Raw genomic sequence first — 19,553 nt, 5'->3', positions numbered from 1 at the left:
GAGAGTTAGTATCGAGTGAGAGCGGAGTGCATGTTCAGTTACCCCGTCGGAGTGAAAATGCAGAGTACGATCGAGCAACGTTTTAGCATTAAATTTTGTGTCAAACTCAAGAAAACGGCCACAGAGACTCTTCAAATGATTCAAGAGGCTTACGGTGAGGATGCTCTGTCCAGAACTCAGGTGTTTCAGTGGCACAGAAATTTCCGGGAGGGCCGCGGTGATGTCCATGACAAACAGCGCGTCGGTCCTCCATTAACGAGTCAGACGGACACAAATGTGCAAAAAGTGCGTGATGTGTTGAACAGTGATCGTCGTCTGAGCATTCGGGCTATCGCAGATGAGGTCGGAATTGATAAGATGACCGTTCAAAACATTATTAAGAACGATCTGGGCATAAGGAAGATCTGCGCGAAGCTGGTACCCAAACACCTGACTGATGAGCAAAAGAAGCGTCGTGTTGCTGTCGCTTCGGAAATCCTTGATCGACTGCAAACCGAACCAGAGTTTTTCAACCACGTTATTACAGGAGACGAGACGTGGGTTTTTGAATACGATCCTGAGACGAAGCGGCAGAGTTCGGAGTGGCACACACCGGCGTCACCACGACCAAAAAAAGCGCGCATGAGTAAATCGAAGGTGAAGTAGACTTCTTGCTTTCTTGAAGGTGAAGCTCATTGCTTTCTTTGACGTGAAAGGCATTGTTCACAAAGAGTTTGTGCCACCCGGTCAAACAGTAAACAGCCAGTACTACAGAGGTGCTCCGTCGACTAACCGCCCGGGTTCACCGAGTCCGTCCGGAGATTGCCGATTCGTGGATTCTCCATCACGACAATGCACCGTCACACACCTGCCTGCTCGTCACCGAACAGTTGGCAAAACAGTCGAGGGCAACGTTGCCACAGCCTCCTTACAGCCCGGATATGGCACCACCGGACTTCTTTCTGTTCCCCAAGATCAAGAGACACCTTAAGGGGACGTGGTTCGGGACTCTGGAAAACGTTCAACGTGCTACGACGAGGGCTCTAGACAACATCGAGGTTGCCAACTTCCAGGGAGCATTCAGGGATTGGAAAATACGGTATCAGCGTGTTATCGACTCCAATGGGGACTACTTTGAAGATTTCTAAAGAAAAATTGTACATATTTTGCCAATAAAAAATTTCCTGAAGTCAGTCCGGTTACTTATTATACAGACCCCGTACAGGTGTGTTTTATTTCTAAAACACGGAAAAATGGTGAAACTATTTAAAACTTTTCTTTATATCACTAACAATGTTGACGATTTAAGCAGAAATAGACGGATACATCTACAAAATAGGCATTGATTTTTAGATCTTGGGTACGACACCATCAGGGGGAAATATGCGTCCGATAGTATGGTTTGTTAAATAATGAGCATAAAATTTCCTGCTTGTTCATATCAGATCTCTTACTATTAATCAGCCCGTAGGAGCGGTTTACACAAGCAATAATTGCACAAGTTTACACAGGCCAGAAAACGCAGACGAGATACAAATAAAAGCTGTTGGCTTTGGGGCCCATTTAGACAGGCAAGACAAGTTTCGGCATTTTACTGCGACGTAAATTCCCCTTACCCGCCTCATTCAGCAGTAGTCTCTTGCTGAGTCGAATGCTTCACTGTTTCATGATTTAAGGCAACACAGAAGAGACTGAAAAGTGCCAAGACAGTTTAGAATTTATTCCATCTTGTGTTTCAGGTTTCTATCAAGTCAGTTCCACCTAATACTACTGCACTCAGAGCTTAAGGAAGACACCAGAATTTTACTATGGTAATATCACCAGAACTGAAATGAAACAAACCCAATATAGATGCCAGAAATGGCGGCGGTATAAATGCTGAGTGCTGGGCCACTGCACATGCTCATAGCGCGTTTTGGCACTACACACTGAAATTTGCCACTCAATGTGAAAGCACCGATGTTCACTCATTGTTTGCAACTCCACAAGTCCAACAGACTAACGGTCGGCATTAAAGAACGAAAAGCTAAGTTAGGGGTTTTGTGGTCGGTGTAAGACCTGCCTATGTAGCGTATTGAATCACATTATGGAGCGGTTCACAGGAGCGAGTGTGACCTGGCCGATCGCAACTTACAGGTATGATAATCACAAACAACTGCCCACCAAAACAGGATTGCAGCAGACAGCGGCGACATAGTAGTGTATGATAAAACAACAAATATTTATAAAAAACATAAAGGTAGGATTCATACTTGATGACTGATTATTCATGTAGCCTATATATTATTTTCTTTCTTACGTCCCAAGTATTTTTATAACGATAACATTTATTATTAAACATTTTTAGTAGATAATATTTAAATCAGACTGAATTTATGAGAAATTAATTTACTATTTTAGCCAATAAAAAAGAGTAGTTAGAGTTTTGTATTAATTCATTTATTTATATGTTAATCTAGAATAAAGCAAAAATTTTATATTTTAAGTTACATGAAGCATCTTCACAGAATCGGCATCCTTCAGGAGGATCCGCTCTGTAGAATGTGTGATGAGCAGAATGAAACTGCCGAACACTTGCTCTTTGATTGTCCCATAATAGCAATGGAGCGGCATGCCATCTTTGGTAGTTTGGAAAAGGGTGGTGAATTTCTCCAGGAGGACCTGATAGGTTGTTTTCAGCGGTTTGTGGAACTGCTGAAATCATAGACTTGTAGGCCTTGTGGTATGATTCTGGGATGGGCAAAAGGCCCTTGAGGCTTAAATGCACCATATGAATCCTCTCCAACCGAATCCACTTAGATCCATATTTGAAAAACTATTGCGTTATTCTTGCGACACATGTTGATTCATTTAATCGCAAGTTGTGGAGATTTTCATGGTTTGTACATTAAATACACGGCTTATTCCCGGTTTCACAGTTTTCACGGTCGGATGGGGACCCTGCATGAGCGCTCGTAAAGGTTATCTTTAACTTTGGTACTGCTCGCTAAGTAACATATTTATGATAAATTAATCTAAAACTACTCATATCACGTAATAACAAGAAGTGTATGGGAACAGATGGGCCTAGTTCTCGCCTACATCGCTTCTTTTTGGGAGGCAAAAAACAAGAACTGATCATCATTAATGACATGCAATTTTTCAAGTAATTCAATTAAAGTCTGTTGTTTACAATAATGGCCTCAGAATAATACAAAAAAAAGTTGTTTATAATTACATACTATATGTAAAAATGTATCAGTTTCAGTCCATTTTGGGAATTTTTTGAGTTAAATTGTAGCTTGAATCTGAATGGCTGCCATCTTGAAGCACTTCATTGATAAAGACTGACCGACAAACTTCTCAAAGCTATGCGCAAGTTTTGCTTTTATAACTAGTTAAGTCTGGTTCTTTTAAAATTTTACAGCAGTTATCGTCTTCACAAGCTTGTGTTAAATTGCATGTATACTGTATATATTTCTTTGGATTATAGTGGTTTTGGATTCTGGGGGTCAAGATCAGAGAAAATGTAAAAATCTCCAGGAAATTCCGTCATGAAGGTAATTACAATAGGCAAATTTCTATGAAATCTACATAATATAAGATAAATTATTGTGATCGAGTAATATTCCTAAATTCCCAGTCAATACAAATCGCTGTGAAAAACACACTATGAGGTCATAGGTCCAACAATTCCCTGAAAGATTATTCGAACCCCAGTTTTTGGAGGGTATTTAATACCTCCTAAAACAACCAGTGTGTCTCCAAAATAATTTTATATATACGAGGCATGTTTTTATAGTAAGTACCATTTTTAAATTACGCCGCTGCAGCACTGCAGTTGCCGTTTAGTGCATGCGCGTAGTGTAGCTACATCAGTTGGGAAACCACAGACAACATTACAACACCGTTTGATCGAGTCTTCGTTTGTTTATGTGATTTTAACCCTTCGTACGCTGAAAGCAATTTGTATAAAATTGCTCTAATGCTCAATAAAAAAAATTAAATAATTTTTAATTTTTTTAAAGTTATATATTTTTTTAGGTTTATTGGTCTTGCAACTGCTGAAAACACATGATAGTTTTTGTATTGCTTTTATTTTATTTACATATGAGTACATCATATACATGTAAATATACGCGCAATATATAAAGTCCAATAAACATTTCTGAAAGTAGCAAAAGTTAGCACAACAGTAATTCATATTATTTATACAACATTAGTAGATAATGAAGGGAACAAATCCATGACAAATATAAAATATATAAAAAACACAAAATGGTACAAAAATAAAAAAGGCACACTAATATTTGACTTGTGTGTGGTAAATCTCAAAACACTCATCTGGGTGGAGGGCAGGCTTGGCCTCACATGTTTTACATAGATGTATAGTTTATCACATTATCAATATGGATAACCTCGCATAATAGACAGCTAAAGCAATATAGCAGGTTATAAACAATAAACAACAGTACATAGCGGCCGCCGGCAGCTGACTGTCACGCGCGAGTATTTCCGCTTAGAGCGTACAGCTTGCTCACTGGCGATGGCGCGGACTGACAAAGCAAACAAAAGCTTCCGTTGTGATTGGTCCCAGCTGTTTTGATGAGTCACGCTTCACATTGCGTAATATTAGATCACCAAATATTCACTCTCAAGCATTCTGGCGGCAATTTGTAGAACTAACGTAAATATATTGCGTTGTCAGGGGATTCCGCGATCTATTCCGCTTAGAACGTTTCGAGTTAGATTTACTCGGCGGAATATTCCGCTTACAGCGTACGAAGGGTTAAAATGCTGCCAACTATCGAGAATCCCACTGACAGTGAAGTGTGTGCTGAGATTCGTTTTCTCTGTGCTAAAGGCTTAAAAGCAATTGACATTCATTGTCTAATCAGTGACGTTTATGGTGAAAAAATTATTAGTGAAGGAATGGTGCGGAAATGGGTTAGGGCCTTCAAAGATGGCTGCACAAACGTTCATGATGAGGAACGGAGTGGGCAATCTTCAGTCATTACCGAGCAATTTCATCTTTAGCTGAAAAATTTCCTGCTGTATCAAGAAGTGTTCTCTACAAAATTGTGTCCGAAAGTTTAAACTATTGGAAAGTTCTGTGTTCACGGTGGGTACCGAAAATGTTGAATGATAAGCACAAAATCAAACGATAGGGCAGTGCATTGAGCTTTCTCGAGTGTTACAGTAACGGAGGCGATGATTTTTTTAAGCCATATCGTTACAGGCGATGAAACGTGGGTAGCCTACGTTACACCAGAATCAAAACAACAGTCAATTGAAAGTCAAATTCAAGCAAACAATTTCTGCCCAGAAAATCATGTGCACTGTCTTTTGGGATAGAAAGGGTGAGTTGTTGGCCGATTTTCTGCCTCGCGGTGAAACGATTAATGCAGCCGCGTGACTGTGAAACTGTAAAAAAACTGCACCGTGCAATTGAAACAAAAGGTGTGGCATGCTGAATGCAGGCGTCGTTTTGCTCAACGATAATGCTTGTCCACATTCAACAAATCGAACGCAAGAGCTCATCACTTCATTTGATCTAGCGCCTAGCGACTACCATTTGTTTCTGCCCTTGAAGACGCATTTGGTGGGGAAGCGTCATTCCAATGATGAAGAAGTAAAAACGTCTGTGCAACATTGGTTGTCCAGTCTGGCGGCAAGCTTCTTTGACAACGGCATACAAAAGCTGGTCCCAAGATACGACAAGTGCCTTAATAATAATGGAAATTATGTAGAGAAGTAGAGGAAAGAATGCTCTTTCAGATAAATAATGTTTTGTTTGAAAAATTTACTTGTTGATTTTTTTACATCAAAACGGTACTTACATTAAAAACATGCCTTGTACACCATTGCTCTGCAGTTATGTAAGTGCTATTTATTAAGTTCAATCCTTTTAGAGCTGTAGCATATACATTGTAAACACTGTGTTTATGCAGAAATATATCAATCACATGTGTTTAGGCCTATTAATGATGGCAAATTATAATATTTCATTCCATAAGTTTTAAAGTAATGATATTTATTCTTCGTGAACATACCTGATAAAATAGCCGTGCTGATGAAGACACAATGTTTTACAGACTATTATTAACTATGTTCTAAACAATTAAAGCTGCCGAATTATTATGGATTTTTCATTTACAAGTGAACTTTAACATTTTTTTATTAATATAAGTACTTAAATTTATTTATACACATAATTAACTTTTTACTAATTTTTATACAAACATACACATAGAATAATCAAGCAAAAGATAGTATTTAAATATCAACTTACAGCTTAGAACTGGCAGAGTTCGACTGATGACCGTTGTTGATCTGTGTTTTGGGCAGTCCACCGATATGATTCTGGCCAAAATGGTTCTCAGTCATGATGGAGATCACAGTCTTAATGTCAATACAACACAACACGTGGCCAAGTTACGGCCAAGTCTTTAACTACCACTCACGATAGGGTAAAACCCTCTAATAATATTTACAAGATATAAATAAAAACAATTTTACAAGTGTCTTTAATGAAAATATAGTCTGATATTTATTAGTATCGCTGTGTAGAAGAGAGTAATCCAACAACAACCTGAAACAAAAACAATAAAATATTTAAGATTATCAAATATAAATATTTTATCCACCTATATCATTATCAATACATATTTATTACCAAAGAGAACTGAGTGTTTATGTAGTCTGAGACAATTTGTGTACCATTGAGAGATGTTTTACTTTGAGAAGACTTTTATAAGCGGCTCTGATAGTAATTTATTGTAATTATCAAATGATTTGATACGCAAGGGTCTCCGAAAAAGAAAAAAAATGGATGTTATTTAAAAACTATTCTAGATGACTTAGTGATTTTAACCTCAAATTGTAGTTGAAATCATTTCAACTTCACATAAGTTTGTTTTCTGTGTAGCATGAGAGTAAACGTTGACCTCGGCAAGCGCAGAACAGCTTTGTGGTAGACCAACACACCTGAGGCCAGTCAAGAGTACATTGACTATGAGTACGATAAAGTTTCGTTGCTGGTTTAACCAGTTTAACAGTTGACTGACCGGCCAATAACAAGTAATGTCAAAATCAAAGAAATCTGACAATCTTGCATCAGAAGCCCGAAAAAAATCGATTATCCAACAAAGTTTTCAGTTAAACATACCCAAATCGATAATCTACAATGTTATTCATAAAACATTCAGACCTCTGACTACAAAAATACCAGTTGAATATCCTTTCAAGACATTTCCTGTGTTACAATACTGGTTAAATCGGTGACTAATTCCTTGTCATCTGGCAAATTTTGAACTTGATATGTAACTAAAAAATGATGCTGCTTACTAACAAATAGATTTTAATTCACTTCTCTTACCATTCAAAAGAACTTTCAATCGTTTATCTCACACAATTCGTTTATTCATCAGCATTTTTACAAGTTATCAAAAAATTTGTTCCTTCCTGTTTATTGTTTACATTAAACATTAATATAACTAGGAAGTTGAAATAAATATCTTTAGTTATATAAATTATGAAATTAAATTTTTCACTTGATAAAAACAATTGAAACATTCAATAAAACAACCGAATAACAAGTGTAGGCCGCTTATTAAAGTCTACCCTTTACTTTTTCTACTAGAAGTTAAGAATAGCGGTGAACGTAGATTGGAGCATTTACTTTCACTTACCAAATCGTCCAACATGATCTGTGCACAGGAAAGGGTACTTGTTATTTATTACGTGATAAAGTAGGTAAATACATAATGTACATATTATGAACATAAAAAGTTGAAATTAAATTTTATGAGCGCTCACATGATCTGAGCTTGAATTTATGTATTACCTCGGAGAATGCTTTTCTTCTGTCGACAAAAGGGCAGGATGGCTCCAAAGGCGCCACTGAAGCCTGCACTGATAGTCAGGAGAATTTCCAATCTGTACCTTTCTTACATAAAATCAGTTAAAAGTACGGATCGGAAATCCCCTTGGTCGTCAGTATGGACTTAGGTGATGCCTTTAGAACTAGTCTGCACTTCTGGTGAAAAAAGAACATCTCTTGGGATAGTACCCAAATTCAAGCTCAGATCATGTGAGCACTAGTGAAGGTTAACTTCAACTTTGGTACTACTAGTAACATAATTATGATAACCTAATCCAAACCTACTTATAATGCGTAATAACAAGTAGTAGAAGGACACAGTGGCCTCCGTATAACATCAAAGTACCCAGGAAAGCACCCATCTGAAATGCCTATGGCAATCAGAGCTACCTTGAGTGATGTCTTTGGTGCCCCCCCCCTCACCATACTTTTGATTAAAAAATAAAGTTCAGTTTACTTGACTGCCTCAACATGATTCGTTGGACAAGAAAAGAAGCAGTAAATCACCTGAACAATACATAGGTTATCATGTTGCTAAATTTACATACTGTCTTATCTGTCGAATTTGGCTTATTTATTTACTTATACAACGGAAACAACATACAAAAGTCGGTACTAACCACAATTGCTCATGTAATTTACAGTTAAACATGTATATAAATTTCATATAACTAAATGATGGTATTGGTGTTGAAAATGGACATGGTTATCCACTATGCTCAGACAAACTATCAGACAGACAACACTGAAAAACATAAGAAGCAAAGTACACAAATATAAATACAACATTTCCAGTATTAAAAATCATTGCTACTTTTTATTTCCTTCTCTTATGCCATTAAAGTTATAGTTTATGTTCAGGAAGATTTTGAACAGAATAGATAAAGAATGTTGAAATCATGATTAGCAATTATGATACCAAATTTACAGCTTGTTAATTCTCTCACTAGTGAAAGAAGTAAATTATGGCTATTTTTACATGCTTTAAAAAGGTAATTTTGTAATTTACAACCCATAAAAAAATGCTGGGTCTAAAGAACTATACATCGTACGACCTTGGCTTGCACAAAGTTGTTATATTTTGTATAGTATAACTTAATACTTGTGACATTGCTCTGATGCCATCAGCCGTGTGCAGTTGCTTGTTTAGTCAGTTCCGTTTGCTGTTGTGGCTATGCATTGTAGAAAACATTTTCTTTTATGTCTCGTTTTATTGCCTATTCACCTCTAAAATAAGCAATCCTTGTAGCTCAAGTTAGTTAAGGTTCTACAAAGTTGGATCATTTTTATATAAACCTAGAAGGCAATATAGGAAAAGAAAAGTATTGACGAGTGGTTTAGAATAAAACCTCAATATGTAGACTACATAATTTTTTAGCATTACATTTTTTTATTCAATATAGGTGTGTATAAGATTTGTAATCTCGTAAAAGGCCCTAGCAGTTTAATAGGCTAACAGTAATAAGCGGTGACAGCACCATTTATCCTGCTCTGGACTGATGGCAACGAACGAAAAACATCAAGATAGTACCGATCAGTAAAATATAAAATTCCAAAAGACTGATCACTAATGTTCGCTAAATATTACAAACTCACCTAACTATATTAAACTAAACTAAGAACACAGTATATACACTCAGCTTGAGGACGGACAATGTTGGCTGCTACATTTATTGAATAAAGAAAAGAAGCGAAAACTACACAATTGATATAAAATGCCATTCTAACACAATAAAAAAACATGACATATCAACCACATATTGCCTGTAAGTAAAACACAGTTCTAGAAGCACACTACAATAGATTGTAACAGAGTGGCTACTCGAAACCTCTTCAAATTCCTATTCAAGATTTCTGATTCCAGGGCCCACTTTCAAACCAAATAAACAACTATAATACTTCATTTAATCCTTACACCAAGTACAACGTTGGTGATTTATCTGTATTTGCAGGAAATGAGGTTGAGGTTGTCTAGCAAATTTCATCACTAGCGATGTGTGAGAAATTCATCGCTACATGTTTTAAGCTTTTTTGGTTTTATCACTGTAACTTTGAATGTATTGACAAATATCACGTATACCTACGAAAATTACATGTATCCAATAGAACTGTAAACTGATTTAAGTGGTACATTCAGCCAGCTGTAGACTAGTGACAATATTAAATTGAGTTTTAAGTTGCAAAAGAATTTTCACAACTACTGTCCCATAATATGAACAAGATAAACAATTTTACTAGGAAGAACTGTCACAAGTACTTACTACCACTGTATCACTTGTTGCGGGAATCAATACGAAGTCATACTTTTTATAATTGAAATTTTAATACCCGACACTGCTCACTAGTTCAAGCAAACAACTGACTGATATTGGATGCTGCAGTACTTGTGAGATCTCTGATCTTTATAGACTAGCAATTTTTACGGTTGAACACAAAACTAGGACAAATTTTTGCCTGTGTAAATGCAGCTAATTCAGTTGAGGTTTGGTTATGACTATGATTATCAAAACCCAACATCCCTTTCTCTGTTTTAACCTATGTAGTCAGTTGACAAATAGGAACGTGTGTGAGGATCAGTAGTTTAAGAGACTTACCTAAGGTCTTGGACACGATATGAGCGGTAAGTTTAAGCTTAACCATAGTAAGTTAAGCATTAGATCGGCAGTTTAAAGTTTGTATTGTAAATAACAAGAACGCTCGACATTCCCATGACAGACGTGAGCGGCCAGGCAATACCACACGGTACTGCTGATCCACCACAAACTCCAAACATTAAATTTTTCTGGTAAAAATCCAACTGACTTCTGGTGAATTCAAAAAACCGGGTCGCATCTCTTATCAAGACAATATTCGCCAAACCAAACTCTTAGCCTGTTTAAAGGGTATCGACTGTACAATTTAGGCCTGTGTAAACTACCTAACAAACACTTTCAAAATACCACTTTCACTCGAGAATAAGAGTTGTTCAACTTCATTCAAAACCCCATTTAAGTAACTGAACAAAACTTTAACACAAAAACATTGTTTGTATCACGGCCACTATAGCGGATACATGAAGAATGCATCAGAAAGTAATCTGCTAGTTACCGCTTACAGCTTACATGACATCAGAGAAGTTGGACAATCCGAGGTCGGGAAAGTACCTATCGGAAATGCCCGTGGCCATCAGTGCGGGCTTCAGTAGCACCACACATCCCTTCTAGCAGGAAAAAATCCCACAAGATAGAACCTAAATCCAAGCTCAGATGATCATGTAAGCACTCTTACACATGTAGATTTAGTCTCAGTTTACTGGCAACCTTGTAACGTCATTTCAGTAACAGCATGATACTAATACTGTACCGAGATTGGTTTGGGTGATAACGTGTCACCACAATAACAGGTTACATGAATGTAATACCTGAATACGTTATTTTGTATGAAGTTATTGACAAATAACATTATTTCCCTTCTCTAGCAGGTATTACTCAAATATCATAGGCTACACGTGTTTTAACTGTTTGAATAATGAGTAGTACTTACAATTACGGGTAGGGTACGATAAGCGGACCCGGTTTTTTATATCGAAGAATGTAATCACCGATACCTAATATTCGCATCTCAAATCCTAGACTATCAATCGATATAAAGTATCTACAGTTCTCAATAACAATCACATGTTTTAAATTAAAATATGAATGTAATATTCACAGTGATCAAACAAATTATTATAACCAAAATTAGGAAAACTGGAGACCATATATATATGCTCCTCTCACAGTTGCAGTTGTTTCTTTCCCACAAATTTCACATAATGGGTTTTTCCGCACGAGTCCAACATGTTGAAGTCATGAAAAACGTGTCTTATTATCTTTCAAAGCAATGTCGTGTAGTTTTCTAAAATTGACTGTCATTTTTAATAATCAAATGTTACTTATATAAAATTGAAATATTACATAAGTATTATTTGAGAGTGTTTACAGCTAGGCCTATTGAAATATATATTATTTAATTAATCGTTAAAAATAATTAATCAGTATCGATTCATTAATCGATGGTTATGATTAAGTAATATCGTTTGCCAATTTCGATATAAAAAACCGGGTCCGCTTATCGTGCCCTAACCACAATTACTTTACAAGGTACACAGCATTTCAAATGTTCTAATCTACATTTAATTCAGTTTGAGTGTTGATCGCTTATCATACTGCAGCCAATGCAGCTAACGTGGCTAATGTAAACACTATCCCTCAAATGCCTTGTGACCGTGACTCCTAGGGTAATATTGAACATTACAAAAACCAAAATCAAGAAATAGTGAAATAAGGATAAGTTACTTAAAACACATCAGCCAATCTATTGAGCAAGGTAGCATCAATAATCACCTTAAATGATCTGAAAGTTCATTTTCAAGCATTGACTGGTAGGCTACCTACTAATATTTCATTCTTACAAGAATTAGCCTTATCAGTTACAAAATCATTTGAAAAAAGCAGAGCTCTTATAAATTGTTACTATTTAACACACATTTACTCATAATAACATAAGTTGTTACAAATAATGGAATAGGGCTGACACTTTCTTTATATACACTTTTACAAGCTTACTCCATTGGTCAAAGTTTACACATGTAATAAAGAACATTAATTCAAACAAGTCAGCTTATATATTACAGTCATAAGTGTTGTATACATTTTGAAAGAGTTGTGCAAAGTATTTGACGTATCAAAAATCTTACATTAAACCGTTACCTTATAAAAATTGAAGCAAATAAACCTACCTAGAGAGTGCGTTTCGTTTGTAAAAATGGCGGAATAGTTTTAGCAAAATAACGGAATACTAAACTGTAACATTTGTATGTCTCCACTTAATTGTATTACTAAATGCTCATTTAATGATAGAAAGATACACTAGTATTACCTCTAAATCTATTACGTGTCCACACTTTATGCGCGAAGATTCAACGAAACCATAAACAAATCTCTTCAACTAGGCTGCTTGCTTTGCAGATGCTCGCTTCTCTCTGCGTTGCTTCTCATAGTACAGGACAGGAGTGTATTCAACCTACCCATACTCTACTCTCGTCTCGTCTCTCTGTCTGTTCTTCTTCTTGGGTTCCTTGCCAGTAACCAAAGAGGATAGAAAAACGTGGATTTAATAAAGTCCTAAGAGAAAAAAGATAAAGTAATTTTTCAAAGTAGTTTGTAACCATTGCAAACTAAATATTTTTTGAACTATGTAAGTGAATATATATAGTAAAAGTAAATTATCATAAATGCCTATAATATTCCTTTACTAATTGAGAACTGGACAGGATGGAACCTCTCTTGATGGTCCATAATATATTCGTACATAAATGCTCTGTCAGTGTTTTTGTAATAATTTTATTCTTTCCTCTAGATGTATTATTTATCATGTGAAAGTTGTGCTCATAGAATATATTAACTTTTAAAAAGGCATAGCAAAGAATGCATTGGCCCTTCTTTGCGTTTAATGTTAATGTTACTCCTTTTAACGATAGTAAAAATCAAAATGAAATCTTCTTTGCGCTTTGATTGAAAACAAATACGGTATATAAGTTACGCATTCTCTATACAAATCTGACTTTCCCAGCTATTCTCATTCAAGGTATAGTTTGGTATATTTTTACAGCAATAGTTCAATTGAAAGTTCGGGGTTATCAAAGGACTCCTTTAAAATTAATCGGTTACCCTTGCTGATTGAGAAGTTATTGTTGTTTTCTTTTATGTCGTTTCAGTTTCATGATAATTTCAGGATTCAGCTATAAATCCCACTCTCCACCTGTGACAGTTTTAAGCACCAAAATAGTGAATTATATTTCTTTACAGATGAAATAAATATTTCAATTGTAGGTGATAAATACTATTTCGGACTATAATTTGAAGTTCATATATAAATAAAATATTCAAATATTGGTTTATTCTTCTACGCGAAAATCCTATCTGCTTCTACCAATTTGAGACAACTGGCATAACTTATTTCCCAAGTTTAATCCTGATACTAGTAACGAAATCAAAGCTGGACTGGATTATAAGTGGCTTTGTAGATATCTTGGCTGATGGCTTGTCAGATCACTATTTCACTTTATCTATCCATCTATGAGTCTAGTAAAACTTTTCCGTGCTGACTTTTTGAACTGGGCATTGTACAAAAGGGAAATACGTTTACATAGCTAATGTACTGTTTATTTATAATATGTGCTAAGTTAATAGTGGACGACAAGGTCCTGGATGAAGTTGACTGTACGAAACTCTTGGGAATACACCTCGATAGAGGGTTGACTTGGAGGAACCATGTGGACAGTGTTTGTGCGAAACTATCAAGTGGCGACTTCCACAGACTTTTTGTCTTACAGAAGAGAGCTATCAGAATTATTGCGAAATTAAAATTTAGAGAGTCGTGTGGAAATTCATTTAGGGAGCTCAAAATACTAACATTGCCATGTTTGTACTGTACTGGAGACTACTGTACATTGTCGGTTTAAGAGCCAAATGGTTCGAGGTTGTAACATTCACAACTACGATACAAGGTATCGAGAAAATCTCAGACCTGCTCAGCATAGATTGAGAAGATACGAGCAACTTCCATCTCAAGCCGGCATAAAGTTTCTAAATGGGCTCCCTGAAGAAATAAAATCAATAAATGATTTAAATCGGTTCAAAATTACATTGCGACACTTTTTAGTGTGTCATTCATTTTATACAGTTGGTGAATTCATGGACCATCTCACTAGCTTCAATGTGCGGCAGTACAGGGGCGCTGACATCCAAAGTGATGTTTATTATATATTAATTTTACTGCTTGACAACTTTTATTGTTAACTAAAATCGATATTGTTTACGATATTTTAAAAATTAAATCGTTAGCATAAGACATTTTATTATTTTAATTAATATACAATTATTATTATGCAATGTTAAAATTGTTTCTGGCAATACAAGTATATTGTATTGTATTGTACTGGATTGGATTGGATTAAGCCTATAACAATTTAAATACAATACTAGGACTTTCCTCTTAGTTAACAATTTTGGTTTCAGTACCAAGTAATGAATTTGTTATATTAATTGTATTACTATTTAAATTAAAGGCACTATAGTCAACACAGCATACTAGACGTAGGTTATTCATGACATGCCATACAATAAAATTGAACTATGATAAATGCTAGCTAGTACTGCAGAACATTAATACATAAAACTGTAACTAATAGCTAAAACTTTGGCAAATATTTCTATAATTAGCTGTAATAAGAATTCTTATATGTTTACAAAATACGTAGAATGGACGTAGCTATTATTTTAGGAACACTACAGTAAATATAGGTCTAATTGTATATAATTTATTGTTTTAATACATAAAAGGGTCATATAACAAAGTAATAATAGTGAATTTGAAGAAAAGTGCAATTGAGCTTTATAATATTTGAACAAGGGATAGGTCAAATGAAAATGAGCAAAGGCAAAGTCAAAATGCGCTCTGAAGACATATAGGTTAAGAATAAGAACAAATAGAGCAGATTGGTAAAGCAAAAGAAGAAAACAATCTGGCGACAAACAAAAGGAATCATGGAATTATAGTCAACTTTTTCAGAGGAAATTCAGATAAGAAATAAAAAATATGATATTACAAAATTACAACAAATTAAAAAAAAAACCCAGCAAACTGGAGAAAATTAATATTCATAATATTTAACAATTATTATACATGTTGCTGGTCTGATGAAATTTTTTTAAATAACCAAAATGTGCAGAACAACTTGTAGAAAACTCAAAATAAACTATCTTAAATCTATTGATGATAAAATATTAAGAACAATTTAAATTGAACTTGAACCCAAAAATTCAGTATAAGGGTATAGATTGTGTGTAGACACCACCAGGTATTTCCGGTACGAATCGAAAAAAACCCATTGTGGGGTTGATGGACATATAGCCATTAGTAGCTGCACTTGACCGGATGCCAGCAAGGTGGCAATTGTGACAGGCCCGGTGACAGGATTCTCGGGCCTCTGCACACTGAAGAAGTCCAGGCCTCTATGTTCAGGGAACCTACCTACGTACCTACGAGAGAGAGAGAGAGATGAAATTAAATGAAAAATTATTTATTTATATAGGCAAAGTTAGGGCCGCATGGCCCTTTCTTACACTTAATCTGCGACAACGTAAAATTTTTAACATTAAATAAATATTATCTTAAGAATAAACCCATAAATAATAATGATAATAAAATAAAGAAATAACTACATTTACACAATGTAGCGAAGTTAATGTAATATTTTAACGTGTTATAATTCAAATTTAACACATTAATAAATTAACCATCTATGTTATTCTTAAAACATTTAAAATAAAATTATATTTTTAATATACAAATAAATTAAAGTATTTACTGCTAATGAATCCTAACTTTTATCACACACAATCTCACATTCATCCCTATGCCAGTGTCACGCCCACAGCATATCAGACCGGAACTGCCTCGGCTAACCGCTCAAGATACAAGCCCATCGTCAGTTTCACCACAAACCGGAAACGGCTATCGATGGAAGTAATTGTTTGGGGAAGGGCATTCCACAACCTACAAGCCATTACATGGAATGACTTATCAAACACTGCAGTCCTGTGCTGAGGCATTCTCAAAATGTATGAGCCAGAGCGAGTGATTCCTACACCTACATGAGACACAGATTTAAAATATTCAGAAAAATATCTTGGAAAACCACATTTCAGCTGGTACAGTCTGCCGTGACGTCCGTGCCGTCCAGCAGCACTGTGCCTTCCGCGCCTGCCGCCTGTGTTTGGGTCCCTGTTGCCTCGTTGGAGCAGGATGCCACGACCCCGGTTCTCTCCTGGCACTGCGCGGTGTCTGTCGGCATTGGAGGTGGCCGACCTGGTTGCTGAAAATCAACAACTTAAACGTTTTACTGCAGCTTGAAGAACAATACAAGCACGCCCTTGACCACTCTATTGAGTCGGACACTCGTCTCATGCATATACCAACCAGGTGTTTGTGGCGGCCACATCGTTGGTTGAGTCGCCCGTGCGCGCTTCCTGCACATATTTGTTGTTTCTGAGCATGGATTCACGGCTGATGCTGTTGTGATGTTCAGAGTTAATAATTACGAATTGGCTAGCATTTACAACCGAACAAACTACAAAGGGGGTGCCATGACAATCTTTGACAAATATCGACTAAATTTCCAGCCATTAAATTTCGATTATAGCAATGAACTAACCTTTGAAGTGGCGGCGTTACAACTTGATAAAAAATCAATCGGAAAACCCACAGTAATTGGCTTATATAGATCTTCAAATGGGTGCAGCACCACATTTTTTTGAAAACTTTGAAACACTTTTTTCATTGAATATTATTGAAATTCATCATCATTGGTGACTTTAACATCGACGTTCTGGACTACGCTAACCCTCTGGCCCAGCGATTCTTTCGATCAAGTGGAGAAAGCCTTCAATGCATTTTTAAAGCGAATAATTTTAATTTAAATGTCACTTGCCCCTTCAAAAATTTCAAAGAGCGTTTTCAAAGAAGAAGAGATACCTGGATTACTCAGGATATTCTCAAATCAAGAGAAAGGCTTAAGGTTTATCATTCGATATTATGTAGGGACCGAAAATGAACAATTCAAAACTTTTTTTCGAGATTTCAAGCAAAATTATGGGAAAGAAATAAGGAAGGCAAAGGCAGGTTTCGAAACCAAACTGAAACAATCAGACAATTTTTCAATAAGCGCTTGGAACATTATAAAAAACAGCACAAAACAACAAAATTTTTCCAAATTTTCAACTCCAACACTTAAAACAACAAATACAATAATTGATGATCCGTTTGAAGTGGCAAGTGGATTTAACAATTTTTTTTCAACTGTGGCTGAACCAGACGACTTATTTTCGGACAGCCCTTACGATGATCTATTAACGAGATCGATCTCGTCTATGGTTCTTTTTCCAGTGAGTGAGGTGGAGGTGGCCCGTATCGTGCGGGATTTGAGACCGAAAAAAATCCAGTGACACCAATGGCATGTCTGTGCAGTTGCTTAGGGGGTGCTTCAAATACCTCTTGACTCCAATCGCCTGACTGATCAATCTTTCATTTGCTCAAGGCGTATTCCCGTCGGTATTGAAGATTGCCAAAGTTATTCCAATTTTCAAAAAGGACGATGCTTGCATTCCAAGTAACTATCATCCAATTTGTATCCTTCCAGTTTTTAGCAAAATTTTCGAAAAATCTTGTCTCAATTTGGACAATTTCTTGATTGTTACGAGGTTCTATGTCCCGAACAATTTGGGTTCAGGAAAAACAAGTCGACAATCGATGCTGTAACGAATCTCATTTACAATGTTGTCGAGGGCCTAGAGAGGCGAGAGCACATGCTACGCATATTCCTCGACCTCTCTAAAGCTTTTGATTATGTGCATCATGCAACACTGTTGCACCAGCTGTGGTCAAGTGGTATTCGGCGACTGCCGCAGGATTGGATCTCGTCTTACTTGAAAGATAGAGAGCAGTGCGTGCAGATTGCGAGTGTCTTGTCAGGCAAAGTCAAAATGCCATACGGTGTCCCACAGGGATTAATATTAGGGCCAGTCCTTTTTCTAATTTACGTCAACAGATAGTAAAAAAACCAACTTGAAGTGGAGCCAATTACTGAATTGAATGCATGCATCAAATATTTCTCCAGAATCAATTTGAAAACAAACAGTTCAAAATCAAACGTCATATAAATTTTTGCCTTCGGCAACAACAAGAGCAAGAGCTTCGACCCGCGGTGATGGTGGACGATTTCCTTCTGGAAGAAACAGACTTCATTAAGTTCTTTGGAATGTACCTTGATCGGGGCTGACATGGGACGATCACATTGAAAACGTTTGCTCTAAGGTTGCTTCGGGAATTTAGGTCCTGCGCAATCTTGCAAAATTTTGTTCGGTGGATGTATTAAAAATTGTCTATTTCGGTCTGATACATCCACATTTGACATATGGCTAGAGATTGTGGGGAAGCTGTTCCAAATACAGATTTGAAAGAGTTTTCAGATCTCAAAAGAAAACTGTAAGAAGTCTTTCAAACTTAACCCCCAGAGAGTCGTGCAAATATGCCTTTAGGGAGCTTGGATTGCTGACCCTTCCCTGTCTCTATATTCTCTAGGTGGCCCTGTACTGCCGACTTAAATGCGAGTTGGTACGGGGCAGGGATGTCCACCAATACGGGACTAGAGGCAGGGATAACTTTCGAGTCGAACAGCACAGAACGATAGCTTTCAAACACTTGCCATCTCAAGTTGGAGTCGGACTAATCAATAGGCTCCCTGAGGGCATCAAACGACTCAGTGAAACAAAAAATTCAAAACTCAACTAAAACATTTTCTTATGTCAAAGGCATTTTACTCAACTGATAAGTTCATGACGGGCTGCTGGGATGAAAATTTTTGAAATTAACAACAACCACGAAATCCCCCGGTTCTGATACAAACAAGAATCGTATTGTATTATATGTATTTACCTTGACAAACATCATTTATCTGATGTACTTATGTACTTTACGTATATAGTTACGTTGACGCATGTCATGCAATATTGTAATTGTTTCACGCAATAAAGAATACTATTATTAATTTCTGAAATTCGATCGAACAATTTAAAAAAGGTACGTAAAGGAGACGGACGACACTAAACAAGGGAAAGTTTGATAAAAATCC

The 19,553-nt window shown here is 36.3% G+C and overlaps 1 protein-coding gene across 1 annotated transcript in view; it reads right to left on the bottom strand.

Annotated features, from left to right (window-relative positions):
• Nucleotides 1-12,899, bottom strand: part of LOC124356926 (ATP-dependent RNA helicase me31b) — a 47,996-nt gene extending 35,097 nt beyond the window's left edge. Inside the window, exons 1-2 of the mRNA XM_046808232.1 lie at nt 12,740-12,899; nt 6,251-6,550 (exon numbers count right to left, since the gene is read on the bottom strand). Of these exons, the coding sequence (XP_046664188.1) occupies nt 6,251-6,345 (95 nt within the window). The 5' untranslated portion in view covers nt 6,346-6,550; nt 12,740-12,899. The remainder of the gene's footprint in view (nt 1-6,250; nt 6,551-12,739) is intronic.
• Nucleotides 12,900-19,553: the final 6,654 nt, after the last annotated feature.

Source organism: Homalodisca vitripennis, chromosome 3 (genome assembly GCF_021130785.1).
Source record: "Homalodisca vitripennis isolate AUS2020 chromosome 3, UT_GWSS_2.1, whole genome shotgun sequence".
NCBI classification, from domain to species: Eukaryota; Metazoa; Arthropoda; class Insecta; order Hemiptera; family Cicadellidae; genus Homalodisca; species Homalodisca vitripennis.
The sequence above is the reverse complement of the archived record's forward strand: the minus strand, read 5'-3'. Positions and strand labels throughout refer to the sequence as shown.